Source organism: Tasmannia lanceolata, unplaced genomic scaffold (genome assembly GCF_043159265.1).
Source record: "Tasmannia lanceolata isolate RefF3 unplaced genomic scaffold, GAP_Taslan_0.1 ptg000037l, whole genome shotgun sequence".
NCBI classification, from domain to species: Eukaryota; Viridiplantae; Streptophyta; class Magnoliopsida; order Canellales; family Winteraceae; genus Tasmannia; species Tasmannia lanceolata.
The window spans coordinates 8021412-8036441 of NW_027518714.1; the positions used below are offsets into that span (position 1 = coordinate 8021412).

The 15030-nt window shown below is 37.4% G+C and overlaps 1 protein-coding gene across 2 annotated transcripts in view; it reads right to left on the reverse strand.

The window, feature by feature from the left end:
• Positions 1–1713: 1713 nt before the first annotated feature.
• LOC143860599 (syntaxin-43-like) overlaps positions 1714–15030 on the reverse strand; it is a 28030-nt gene continuing 14713 nt past the window's right edge. For both annotated transcript variants that reach the window (XM_077371320.1, XM_077371321.1), the window contains 7 exons: positions 3886–4162; positions 3098–3187; positions 2890–2967; positions 2629–2706; positions 2476–2541; positions 2304–2384; positions 1714–2195 (listed from right to left, as the gene is read on the reverse strand). In XM_077371320.1, the coding sequence (XP_077227435.1) occupies positions 2088–2195; positions 2304–2384; positions 2476–2541; positions 2629–2706; positions 2890–2967; positions 3098–3187; positions 3886–4162 (778 nt within the window). In that variant the 3' untranslated portion in view covers positions 1714–2087. The remainder of the gene's footprint in view (positions 2196–2303; positions 2385–2475; positions 2542–2628; positions 2707–2889; positions 2968–3097; positions 3188–3885; positions 4163–15030) is intronic.

A 15030-nucleotide genomic window follows, 5' to 3' on the forward strand; every position in this document is an offset into this window, starting at 1 on the left:
CGAGGCTTGATCAAGGCTTAATGGATCGATGACCATTATGATTTAAACAGCTGTCAAAGGTTATTACAGTTCCAAAAAACTCTAATTGCCAAGTAAAACATAGAAGACAAGCTGAGCTTGTGCAATGATTAAAACATTGTAGTGCAAAACCTTCAAAAAAAAAAAGTGGATTACCAAAGGGAAATGTTATCAGCACTACTGTATTTTGATGAAGGCACTCCTCGCATTTCCCTTACCAAATCTTTGTTAATCTGTATGTAGGTTGGAGTTTTGGTTGGTCTAGTTTTCTAGAGGTTTTGATTTGTTCTTTCAGTTCAAATTAGGGCATGTGGGTTTTAAACTATTTCTTTCCTTTATTATTTGAGATATGAAGTGTCCTGTGTGAGGATGCAGTTACTGAATAGTGTTATCTTTTACCATTGAGTTTTTATAGTGTTTTTTATCGAAATGACTGATGAAACTACTCTAACTCTAATATGACTCTTCTTGTAGTACTATCCCAGTCTCAATCGTTCAAGATGTTGTATGAAAGGCATATGTACAGGTAGACATTTTTTTTCAGCATCCGATTTCTCTACTGATTATCTTTCTCCAGATGAAGCCACCTCATTCTACTCGCCCTACACAGTATCCTTTCTCCTTTTGTCAATTTAAACTCATTATTTAGTAAACAGTCATATGTTGGCTTGTCGATCTGCGTCTACTATGGTAGCTATTATGTTCTTGTATTTTATCCTCGTTTTACTTATCAATATAAGGTGTCCATTTTGTAAAACTTCAGATTATGCTGTGGATTATCGTGGTGCGAGGACATAAGAGGAAAAGGGCGTGGAGCAAGTTGTAAGAAGTGCTTTTAACCAGTAGTCATTTCCATTATTATTGCGACACATGAAAATGTTACATTGTTGCAAGGGCAGTCACGGGATTCTAGAATTTCCTTATGTTTCTGCTTTGAGCAGGAGGAACAAAGAGTTATAGAGGCAAAAATAAGGATGAGTAGGCAACCGGAAGCTGGTAAGTTGCCGCTGTATCAGAACCAAAGGTCCTGAGTTCAAACCTCCTAGATAGCAAAAAACCCACATGCAATGGCCAAAGTCAAAAGAGGGGCCACATGTGCCACATGTAGGCCAACCCTAGAAAGAGGGGCAACACGTGTGGTGGTGGTGGTAGTGATTGGGGGGGTTAAAAGTATAAAAGAATAAATAATGCCATCTCCATCAGCTTAAGCTTTTGGAGTAACTGGTAGTTTAACAGGATGAAGAAGAACGAATGCTGAAAAGACAATAGATCAGTTGTTCGAGCATAAGTGTTTTCCGTCTGCTTTTGTTGAGAGTTGAACTGAAAACCATAAAATGTCAAGAGTAACATTGATGAATAATTTACCAGGCAAGATTTTAGCAGAACATGCTTCTTAGTTTGAATACACAAAACAGTAAAAACCTAGCCATTTATCTATTTAGAAAGGGCTTGAATGGTTATCCATTTATCTATTTAGAAAGGGCTTGAATGTTATAACCATTCTATTTTCGCGTGTTAGTTGTTCTTCTTTAGATGCACCCAAATTTGGTCCTCATTTGCTAATTAGATTATTTTAGGTTGCCATTAACTCAATCATTTCTTAAGCTAATATCAAGCCCATTCGAACTTTCCTTCATTTCCCTCTAATTTACTTGCAATGAACTTTATAAGTGTCAGTATTGGGACCAAAGCAAATCAGATGAAAGTGGAAGTCATTGTACTCAGGAATCAAGAACCAAATACAAAATGTTGGGTGCATTTTTTATTGCATAAGATTGTATAAAAGAATTGGTACAATCATAGAAGCTGTGTCTCCTGTAAGAAGTGTGACAAAACAATCTTCAAAACCCGAGATTGTTGATCAAAATCCTCGTATCCACTGCCACAATCTCTGCAATGGATGAATACAAACTATGTATGTGTTTCCAGGGCAGCCAAATCCCTATGTAGCTCTTCCAACAAGTGTTACCTACTCTAGCAAATCGCCGGGTACTGTACGCTTACTACAGCAAGGTTCCCAACACACTTGCCTGCTTAAGCATGTAAAGCTATAAGGGACACTTTGGATGTCAAAAAATTATCGACTTCAGAATGAGGAGCAGCAGCATGATGAAGCACATGATGATGAGCACTGTAGCACACATCACCATTCCCCCCTTCTTCTGTGTTCTCTCTGCCTGCAAATGAAGACACCTAACATGAATATATATGATAGGAAAAGCTATCTGAGCTTAATCGCAATGTACATAGAAGAGAGAGAGAGAGAGAGAGAGAGAGAGAGGGACCTTCTGCAACTGTTTGTATCCCTCTTCCACAGAAGCTGCGACATTTTGGATGTTGTAATCAATTCGATCAACAATTGTCCCCTGCTCATGGTAAATGGGTTCAGCGACCACCCAAAATGATGGAGAAATTTACAACCCTTATAAAGGGATTTAGGGGGTTGTAGCTTCTAACCTGGTCTATGACGAGGACTGAGAGATCCTTCATTATTTGAGCGAGTTCATTCACTGATTCAACAACCTAAGCATTGCCCAGGTTAAAGGAGAACAGGACAAGGTTGACACCATATTAAGTAAAATAAATAAATAGTCATTGACAAAGCTTTACCTGTGTGATCTCTCTCTCCCTTTCTGCTGTGAATGCCTCACTCTTTTTAAGCTTCGACATTTGGTATTCATTAAAGCCCTAAATTACAGAATCCAATCAAATCAAATTCGGAAATTAAACAGAAAAGAAATAAAAAATTATCATGTAAGGAAAAAAGGAATTGTTTTGGACTAAACCATGAATCTTGAGGATCTGCTAATTTTTGTGATGAGGATGATGCTTCTTAAATTAAGCAGAAAAGAAAAAAAAAAAGTAGCATACCATATCACCGAATTCATCATCTTCTAGTTTAGATTTACTTTCATTCAAATTCATCTCCAAGTCAACCCCATCTTGACCCTACAACAGAAAATAACAAGTCCTCAGAATCAAATAAATGTGTAAGATCAGAAATGATAGGCCTCCATAAATTTCAGATAAGAAAAGCCATATGTAACCCATGAATCAATTGAACAACAGGAAAAGCAACCTCTTTTTGCTGCTGGAGCCGTTTCAAATAAGTAGACTGTTTTTTACGAAGCTCCATGGAAAGGTTCTGTAGGTCGGTTGCAAGAGACCGCTGTAGAAGAAACACTCATGTGATTGATTATACAAGCTCTAATTGCTAAAGGCAAGAATTGCTTAGCTAAACATCAATAAGGGTTCAATTCAACCCAGACAGAAGGATGATCTTTTCTTGCATGGAAACAAACATTCCTGAAAACAAAGAAATAATGGTTCCAGCACTATAAAAGCACAGAAATCCATTCCCATGGCATAGTCAACCATGGTCATATATTGCATTCTTGGGAATCTATCATTAAAGAGGCTGAGATCTCAGTAGATACAGGAAAAATCCTGGTATTTTAAAAAATAATAATAACAGTAGTTTTCAGGGGAAATGATAGAAAATCCACTTCCATATTTCTTCAAAATCTTACTGAGATGAAATTGTCAACTGTGGAAATATTGTGAGATATATCATTCATCATTGCCAAGACAATAAAACAAAGATTTAGTTTTTCAGCTTTCACTTTATTGCTCGAGAAATCATCAGACTTGAAAGGTTTGTCGTGTGGATGTCGCAAAATATTAGTTGTGGGCCATAAAACAAAACCCAAGTCATAACAGCACCAAACTCAGCTAATAATCGAGCACTGCCACCACATAAAGCTAACAGATATCAATGGCCTTCAGACGATCGCCTAAAAGAAATATTACATAGATTTCATGGAAATTTTGCATTAACAAAAAATGTACTAATCATTATCAGTTTACCTGTACATTTGCTCTAACATTAGAATCCTCAGAAGGACCAGTGGCAGAAAGTTGTCGTAATCTCTTCTCAGACCTCTTCAACAAATTTGTTATCTCCTGAGTAAGAACCTCAATCACATGTTGATCTTCTTTGCCATCTCCAAAAGATGGCATTAAAGCCTTGGCATGGGCCTTCACTAACTCTGCCATTTTTGTCCGTGCCCGTTGAATATTAGCAGTTATTTCCTCTGAAACATCCACCCAAGCTGGAGGTAGACCCACTGTAACAGCACCCCAACTGCAAGGAAAATAACTACTTAATTTGACACTATAGCGTTTCCTATTAAAAGATAAGCAAAAGGCGAAAGGGAAAGTTTCCAACTGAAATTCAGCTACATTTGATCAAAGAATAAGGAATGGTATCAGGAATTGTCCAGGGTAATGAACATAACAAAAACAAATGCTGAGTGAACCACTAGTTCCCAGTGCCATTTCAAAAATAGACAACCTGTGTTACTAGGATATGCATGCAGGAATGAATCCATGAGATTCAAAATGAGAACCAAACTCCTTGACCCTAGAATATTGAGTCAGCAATTAACTTAATTACACTTGTGCTTAAATTAAGAAGAAATATTGATGCAGGACAGTACCTAATTTAGGGAAAATCCTACACTCCTAACAGGATAAGACTTTAGAACAATTTAGGGCTTACACAAAAAACTAAGAGAACACTTAACAACTAACCTAGGGCTGAATTAACGCATAATTAATCTATAGGCAGCAACAATAATGAGACTTAAATAGCATAGATAACTGTAAATATTGTAATTAAGCATGAACTAAACCTTATACAAATCAATCAAAGCGATAAGGATTCGTTAGATAAATTAATAATATAAAGATTAGTCTGAAACTAGGCCTACGCATGCAACCAATTAAAATAACTAAAAGATAATGTAACACCTATCAATTAGATGTAACAAAAGCATGAGAAACTAATAATAATCAATGAAGAAAACAAAAAAAATTGTCCAACAACAGGAATTGGGTCAAAACAGTCTAGATTTAGGTCATAGGGGTATTTTGGTAATTTCTGCAAATCTAGAAATTGAAGGAAATTGCTGTCCAAATCTTTGGTAAAGGTTTAAGTAGGTAAAAGAAAGGTAATTCTAGGGTTTATGTTCTGATTTGATGGTAAGTTTAGGATATGGATCTTTAAAAAGGGTTTTCGGGCTTGAAAAGGGTAAAACTTGCAATCGGGTTCAAAAAGGTTTTGAAAGTTGAGATTCTTATGAGTTTTAGGTGAGGTTTAATCCCTAAAACAATCCCTCAAAATCTCAAAACAAGATCTTGAAGAACAAGCAAGATCTATTGATTTTGAGTTTTCTAGTTTTAGGGTTCAAAAACAAAGAGAACATGACCTTGGATAGGATAGAATCGAAGAAAATGATCCATGCAGACGAACCCAACTAGTGTCAGGAGTAGACTTAGTCATTTTGAACCGGGTAGATCCTTTTATCTTCTTCTTGAGAATTGTCTAAAGGATTCACTAACCGACCCCAACTAGTTTCGGACAAAGGCTTAGTTGAGTTGAGTTGAGTTGAGTAGGGTTCAAGAACAAAGAAAATAGAAAATCTGATTTACTAACCTTGTTTGTGCTGATTTGATTGAAGAAATAGAAGAGAATAGATAAGAGAAGATGGTTCCAAACCACAAGAAGAAGAGACAAGAAGAAAGCCCGCTTTTCAAGCAAAACGTCAATTCTATTCAATATTCAAAAAGTCTCTTACATTGCTTTCATAAGATATATTTATAAGAAAAGAAACCCTAGAAGATAATTTACAGTTAAAAATTAATCTCAACCATTCATCTAATCCAAAGTAAACTAAGTAAAGATAAAAACTTACCTAAAATAGTAATCCCGTAATAGACCTATACCACTTCCTAAAAACACTCATAACTTGCTCAAATTACATCCAAATCGTATGATATTGGGCCCATTAGATAGGTAATTGAAAAACATTTCTAATAATACTAAAAACACGCCAAACGGATGTTATTTGATGCCTAAAAAATAGGCTACAAATAAAATGACAAAAATAGAACGTAAATAATAATAAAAAGATGCCAATGTCTGTGGCCATGCTAGAGTCCCTGCCATCAGCCTCATTCAGGTCTACGCTTGTAAACCTTGAATCTACGCCCATTGTTGACGTCCCCATCAAATATTTATTTATTTAAAAAAATAGTAAAACACTCTACAATGTTAAACTTCAGTTCCATGGATGGGTTTTCCAATCACACAGGTGCATAGCTGTTTAGAACACCAAAAGAAAAAACTTGAAGAGTTTATTGGCTCATTTTCTATCTTGTGCATTTGAGGCGACATGAAAACAACTCTTGAATTGGGATTTGCTAGGGACCATTGCAGAAGGCATTTCGCGGATGGTCTGTCACATGAGAGAGCAGCCACATCATGAATAAAGACAATATCTGTTGAAAAGTGAGGCAATGTGGCTGCTCTCTCATCCAACAGACCATCTGCGAAATGACTTCTGAGATGGTCGCTAGCAAATCCCTTATAAATTACAACAATTATACTACCATGGTGTACATTTGTGTATCCACCACATTACATATGATGCGGTGCAAACCCGGAACCAACAATTTCACAGATTAATGGGCCCCACCAAGGATACCGTATTTTCTAAAAGTGGACTAGATGATGCAAAATGGCCTGGAAATGAAATGGAAACAACCCACAGTTCGCATTCAACAAGCCCAATCAAGAGGCTATTATTGTTTGCTCAAAGAGATTGTTGGACATGGGATAACCATGGTGGCACTCATCAATTGGCAGGGTCTGGTGGACTTATTGTTGTAATGTGTTGTATTGTGTCCTATACATTTGGCATGAAGATCATTTATTCATGTAAGTGTATGTTTTGTTTTTTTAATTGTTTGTCGTCACTAAGGCCAGTTTGGTCGTTGTAATAATGCATGTTAATATAAGGCAAATGAGTGTCATTCTCTCCTTATGCTCTTCACACCACATTTCCTTTTCTTTTTTTTCCTTCTCTACTCTTCTTTAGTTCTTCTTCATTTACTCTAACCTAAACCACCAAACATCATGATAGCAGAGTCTCCTTTCGGCTAATCTTTCTTCCAATATTTCTGCTCGTCTTCATCATAGGCGTTAGCCGAGAGAAATGAAGACAGTTTTATTTTTGAATGGAAATGGAAGGGATTTTTCGCATTTCTGTACATCCAGTTGTCTACACGTCCAGATTCTGTGGAGAAAGGCACTAGTTTGCTCACTGCTGCTTTGACAACCCAGTGTTCTTTTTCACATAAACAAAACACATCTTTTTCTGGGTTGGGTATTTTGGAAGAACTCCAATTGTTTGTTATTTTGTTTCTGCTCTATTACCAGCACTGTTTTAAATTTCAGGATCGGTCAGCACAGAAACGGAAACATTTTGGTTTCGATTGAAAATTTTGGTGGAAAAAGGGGCGGCCCAGTGCACGAGACTCCCGCCATTGCGGGGTCTGGGGAGGGCTAGATGTACGCAGCCTTACCCTTGGTTTGCCGAGAGGTTGTTTCCATGACTCGAACCCGTAGAATGATGAAACTCAGTGGAAATCTTATAAAATCACAGAAATGTATGGAAACATATACAAATGATGAAACTTTAGGAAATACTAGAAGAAGCACAAATACATACATAGAAACCATCACATAAGTAAGAAAGTCATCCATAATGGCTTCATCACATCGAACACCTAGTAACATGCGTTGTCGCACATGTCTGGAACAGTAAAGTCAATAAGAAGTATAATGTAATGAAGTATATGAAAGTAGAATGACAGACTCCCCTCCAAGAACCCTAATTCTATGTCAATACCACATAGAGTTACGATATATTATTGGTCCCATGCCGATTTGACATCCCATGCATAAGATACAATTATTTTGTTGTGCAATTCAATGATGTTGCCTACAAAATATCATTTTCTACATTAATGAAATGAAATAAAATGCAAAGTAAAATGGCTTAAAAAAAACATTTCCCCTTTATGTGCTTAGTCATAGACTCATCACTTATATGATTCTTAGGTTTTGAAATTTGAAATTTGAAATTCCCATGACTGTTTACATAATCACATTGAAATGAAAAGTGAACCCACCTTCGATTCAACTAGGATGGGCCCACAAAAGCATGTTGACAAAGATTAAAAAACACAAAAAAAATTCCATGGAGAAGTAGGAAAAACAAGTTTCTTTGATTTGCAGTATTTTTCGATTTACAGCAAATTAGGGAATGAATTGTTTTTTGTTTTGAGAAAAAATAGCTTTATACGTTGTAAATCATAACATCTTTCCATTTTTTGTCGTTTTGACCATCATTTCGATAGAATTTTGGAAATTTCGGTCGAAATTTCCACGGAAATAATGAAGTTGAATGAATCCATTGAGATTTCTTTTTGGTGGGGATGGAAACGGAAACATTTCAGTCGTCCCGTGTTGGTTTCGGTGGAAATTTAAAGCCATGATTATCAGCCCTCTTGGGTTGTTTTTTATTCAAAAGGCTTGTGTTTGCTTTTAACGTGTATTTTGGGCACTTTTAGAAGCACAACACATGTTTTGTTTTAGTTCTATTATCAGTCTATTTTTGGGTCATTTTTTATCCACAAGCTTGTGCTTGTGCTAGGAAAGATTAGCATCCATCTCTCTCTATATGATTTGAATATTTCTTGAGATTTCTTAACTGTTATCAGCTATCCTTAGCGATTATGGTTTTCAAGTATTCCTTGTCTTAAGGTGTGCTGCCACCATGGAGATTTATCCTACTGATAATTGTAAATCAATGGAAACCAAAAATAACCCCACAACCATTAAGATTACCTCTTCCAACTTACAATGGTCTCGTGCAAGGAAGGAGCCCGGGGGGCAGTTGCCCCCCTAAAATTCAGAATTTTTTCCGTTACACCATAGTTTAGTGCAATTTTTAATAAAGTTGCCCCTTTAATATTCGGTTTTTTTCTTTCAGTTAGCATTTTTTTTGTAAAATTTCACCTAAAATTTTGGTTTTTTTTCTTTCCGAAAATAGTTTTAGACTTTTTAGTTAGCATTTTTCGTAAGGTTTCCCATAAAATTCGGGATTTTTTCTTTTGCATTATCGGTTTTGTCAGCATTTTTTTGGTAAAATTCCTAAAATAAAGGGTTTATTTGGTAAGTCCTTCTCAACCGGCCACTTAAATTAATACCTTCTCTCTTATCTCTCTCTCTCTCTCTCTCTCTCTCTCTCTCTCTCTCTCTCTCTCATTGATAATTAGTTGAACGGCACTAACAAAAGAAATCTCTATAAGAGACTCAAAGGGACTATCACCTTAGCTATGTAGAGATTTTATTTGTTGTGAATACAAGTCCAGTATTTTTCTAGAAGTATTGCGGGCCCATTTCACAGGATGATCCCAACTGTTCATTTGTTGGGCCACAATGTAAATAGGCTGCACCCCGTAAATCATCTCCATAGGATGATCTTAACCCCGATCAACAATGGGATTGCCCATAATATAAACTATAAATCGGAGGGTTAGGTCATCCTTATGTAGATGAATTACGCGGCACAACCTAGTTACGTTGTGCCCCAACAAAGGAACGATTTGGATCATCCTATGCAGTGAGACCCATAGCATTTTTTTGAAAAAAACTTGACTTCACGCACACGCAACATATAAAACTTTAGGATTTATTGGGATTTTCAAAGCAGAAAGCGATCTTTTTTGGGGCCTTGGAATCTTTTAAATCGCTAACATTCTTAGACCACACTATGGATGGTTGTAAAATAGGGGGGCCCACCCATCAGAACATGCCCCACTACATCAAGGTATGATGTGTAAATTGTGGGCTCTACATTATGCATGGGATAGGGGGAGATGATGGGCCCCACCTATCAAAACATCAAGTGTAAAATGGTGGACCCAACATGTTATAACAACCATTATGTGCCCCCTCTTGAGCAAAATCCTGGCTCCGCCCCTGGGCTCGTGCTATCACCCTATAGGTACAAAGCTGCATGAAAACGAGCCTTCTTACTGAGGTTATCCCATGGCCCTAGGACGGCACGATTGACGCAGGAAAGTAGAATGTTGATCAGGATATATATCTATATATAATAAAGAGGAAGGGGGGTTTACTGTTCACCACTGATGGGGCAGCCCTCCCCTTCCTCTCTCAAGTCTGTGGCAAAAAATCTCCTACGTGGCATTGGGAATGAAAAATCATCACTATATACGTTCACTTTCCATGCCTATTTCAGTTTTGTTAAAATTTCTGTTACATCTTAAGCTAAATATTCCGTTTCAGTATTCATGCCTATCTATTATGTTATGTTTGGTTGCTTGGGTTGGCTCGGAAAGTAGTGGAATAGGAAATCAAAGGGAGGAGACAAGCATTTTAATTTTCCTAGAATTACCTCGGAAAATTGTGTAGTGGTGTTTGGTTGCGCGGCATATAATCGGAGGGTAGGAGAAAAAGTAGGGGTGTCATTACCAATATAGGGAGAGAGGAGAGAGAGGGAAAGAGAGAGAGCATCATTCCCAAGAAAATTCAACCATAATTCTTTGCTTTTGGAAGAAGGGGACAAGAAAGAGACAAGCAATTATTACATGAGAGAAATCCAAGGGAATCAAAGGGAGTCCAATGCATTTTGGCAACCAAACGTTGGAATGGGATGCCAAATTCAAACCAAATTCTGACGGCCGCTGAGCTTTTTTGCAACCAAACGAAGCATTAGGAAGAGCTAAATTTTCTGTTTCACTATTCATGCCTATCTTTTAGGAAGAGATGCTTTTGAACTCCTCTTTCCATTCCATTTTTCACATCTCCGTTCTCCCCATAACTCCTCAATAGAGTTTCCATTTACGCAATAAAATCGTTAGAAGCATATCTTAAATCCCTTAAAATCAGATCCGAATTCATAAATTACCCATACGTAAATTTAAACTTTCCAATAACACCATCAATTATTCATACACATTCAATTAATTCCCATTTATGCAATTAATTTTCCTATATGACTATATGTCTCTTCACCTCCACGCATCCAAGCTTCAATGACCCCTCATCTTCCGAAACGCCATTTATGCAATTAATTTTCCTTTTTCTACGCATTGAATACGAGCCGGCCATAGATTGTCTTCAACCTCAATATTTAAATAGTATTTACGGTGCAATCCGCACACATCTGTGACCACGACACGGCCGGACAACCCAGGCCAACCACAGAACGTCACTGTCGAATCTTCTCCGGGACTATGGTTTTTTCCTGAAGCCCCATCCACTGCCAAGGAATTCGTATGATACTGTTCCTTCTCTCCCTAATTCGGTCTCCATCCAAATTTCACCATCGACGCTGCTGCATCTGGTTCCGGTATTTGAGTTGTGTCATGCGGTTAATGTGAGACACACCTCTTTACAACACATTAAAAAAACAAGAAAGAAAAGAATGTGTGTGTAGCAGTTGAACCACAAACAAATTTTATGTTGCAGGTCATCACTTTTTTGATAAAAATAAATGGGGTATGTTTTTCCAATTCTTGATAGCAGTCATTTCTTGGCTTCTTCAACTGTATTAGAAATGAGAATACAAATGATCAATAGATGGTTAATATCTACTTTTATGTACTGTACATTCACATGCTCCATCAAAATGCATATTCACATTTTAGCCTCTTAAGGCCTTTAGTTTGAAGTTTTAACAAGCTAAGGAGGTATAGTTCTCCAACGTTATAGCAAGTGATATATGGTTTCATGATTTCAGCCTATGTAGTTTGCTGATTACTTAGTATCTTTTTCTCTACATGGTTATAATAATATGATGTGAATTACTAGCAATGCAAAAGACCCATTTATCATCATTGACTATTTTTAGTGATTTGGTTGATAGTGTGCAAAATTCAATGTGAAATGATTGGTTATATTAACAAGTTGTCATAAGATACATCTACATACTAATTGGTTACGTTCAGTTGAATACTCTTTCTGAATGAAAACTTCCTTCCATCTCATACTGACTGTGTTTTTTTGGGTATTTTATATGGCTATTAAATTTGTTTTCTGTGTCTCAAACAGGAATCCATTATTCTTTTTGATTTTAGGTTCTAGCGTGTATAGTAAAGCTAGGGTAATGAAAGTGTCTGTTTGTTCTTTTTATTAGTGAAAGTATGAACTTTCAACTCATTCATACTCATAAGATGCTTGAGCATTTTTTGAATTATTAGGTCATTTCTTCTGTTTCTACAAGTCTCAGTTTGCAAATCAATGAAAATTTTCATGTTACATTATACAAACTTTATGACTAGATTGGAGGCTGAAGCTTACATATTTATGAATTGTAGAAGTAAGCCACATTTAAGTTGCTCCTGGAATTCCTTTTTTCTTAAAAGTTCGTATGTTTATCTTCTACTTTTCTCTTTCTTTTTTGCTTATACCAGCCTAATACCATGGAGTTGGGTACATTTTTTTGGTTAGTTGCTATTATAATGCATATTCTAGGCACTTTTTTATGTTGAAAAAACTTTTGTGATGCATCAAGAGAAAAGAACAATCATATCACTTCGTAACAATTTGAATTTTGCTGATCAGAATAACAAGTACTTCACTGTTCTCTTATTTTTTCTATAACCCATGAGTTTTCCTTTCAGTTGCTCTTGATGATAACTATTTGAAGACAACTGATTTCCAAGCCAGTCTTCTCTACCTTTATTTCTCCATTTTTTCAACCCGTTCATCGTGCATCGCACGATTGTTCTACAACTCTGCCTCAAAGTTGAGGACCTAGCTAGCTGCCACATTTGCACCTGGAGAAAATGGTAACAGGGTTTATCAACTCACACAGGCTATTGCAAGCACTGAGCAGAGAGATAATACAATGGGCGAGTACTTTAGCTCTCTCAAGACGTGGGAGAAACGAAGTCACTATGAGCCACTTTCAGATTTTTGCAAAGAAGAACTGTCTATGTTGGCTAAGCAGCAAGAGTGCCATCAGATCTACACCTCCCTTGGTGGACTTGGTCCTGACTTTGAGGAAACTCAAACATTTATTCTTGCTACACACCTTCTTCCTCCTCTCAGCACGGTGTATGGCATTCCGTTCGCTGAGGAAGAGTGTTCTTTCCCTATTATCTCTTAGGATTGTACTGCCTTCATTTCTGACTTTCAGCCCCTATTAAGAGCCAAGGTACATGAGTTTCTGATTTTAGACTTCTACTGAGAGCTGAGGTAGAGGATTTAGTGTTGGTCATGGCCGTCGTGGTTGTGGCCGATTGTCATTTACATGTTTGTACTGTGGCAGGTTTGGTCATGAGCGTTATCACTGCAAAGACTTATTGGATATCCTGCTGACACCTATGGGCGCCCTTCTTCTTGTCCTTCGGTTTCTTCACGCTCATCCACGCACTACTTTTGTTGATTCAGTTATTGCTATGACTATGAGAGCTGAGTTGGATGAGAGCCATGCGATGTTGCGTGCTGGGACTCATCATACTATAGCTCTATACACGCTTCATCTACTACAAAGGGTGAGATCCCACAGCACGTACCGCATTTTCATTTCCCTTGCTGCCTCTTCCTCTCTTTTCTTCTAGTTGGGTCATTGACTGCAGCGAAAGATCACGTGAATGGTGAGTTCCATAGTTTATCTTTGTGTTCTCCACCTTTCGCACCTGCTCTGGTTCGCCTAGCAGATGGTTCCACTACTCTTGTCGTGGCGGTGAGAACCATTCTGATCTCACCATTTTTTTCTCTCTAGAGTTTTGCATCTTCCTCATCTCTCCTCTAATCTTCTTTCTATTGGTAGTATTGCAAAACAATTAAATTATTGTGAGATTTTTACCTTCTCATTGTCTTTCAAGGGCCTACTAAGAGAAGGATTGTTGGTAAAGGTGTTGAGAGAGGAAGCATTCACAATTTTGTTGTTGCATTTCGACTACTGTTGTTGTAGATTATTGTTGATCCATCTATTTTTATTTCTTGTTTTCTATTTCCCACTATCGCCAATCACAAAACTTTTTTGTGGCATGCCAGACTGGTGCTTGTTGGATTTCATTCCCTATGTATTGTGGGGCCTCACTTTAAATCATTATGTAAGCTTGTCAAATTTCAATGTAGTACAAGGTAGTAATCTAAACAAGTTCGTATTATTTACCCTTCTCGCATGCATTCATGAAGCCCTTCCAGTGAGTTGATTCACTCTGATGTTTGGGGTACAGCCCATTGAAGGTTTTTGGTATTTTGTAACCTTTATTGATGACTATTCTCGTACTAGTTAGGTGTATCTTCTTAAATCTAAGGATGATGTATTTTCTATTTTTCAAACGTTTTATGTTATGGTTGCCGACCCCAACAAGTTTGGGACAAAGGCTTAACTGAGTTGAGTTTTATGTCACGGTTCACTCAGTATGGGGTTCTTATTAAGACACCCTGATCTGATAATGGAGGAGAGTAGACTTCTCGTGCCTTTGCTTGGTAGTTTCAAGAAAATGGCATTGCACATCAATTTACTTGCCCATACACCCCCAACAAAATGGGGTGTTTGAGCGCAAAAATCAGCAGCTTAGTACTTTCAAGAGCATGGCATTGCACATCAATTTACTAGCCCATACACCCCCAACAAAACGGGGCGGTTGAGCCAAAAATCAGAATCTTATAAGTGCTACTCGTTCTCTGTTATGTGATATGCATGTGACTAAATCTTTTGGTCCATGGCGCTCCTAATAGCATGTTATCCAATTAATCGTACTCCATCTCGTATCCTACAAGGTCATACTCCCTTTTAGCCCCCTTTTCCTCATGATCCTTGCTTTCTGATTGAGCCTCGTGTCTTTGGGTGTGTCTTTTGTTCCCACCAGGCACAAACTTGATAATATTGTTGTCCACTGTGTTTTTTTGTTGGATACTCTAGCTCTTCCAAAGGCTATAGATGTTTTGATCCTAGCTACTGCCATTTTTACACCACTATGAATATTAATTTTCATAAGGACACTTCATATTTTGTGCCTACATCTAATCTACCGGTGGATGGGTCTGATTTATAAGTTTCTTTTACTATCCATGTACATTTGCTTATCCGTATGCTTGTGAGCGATCGAACTATAGCT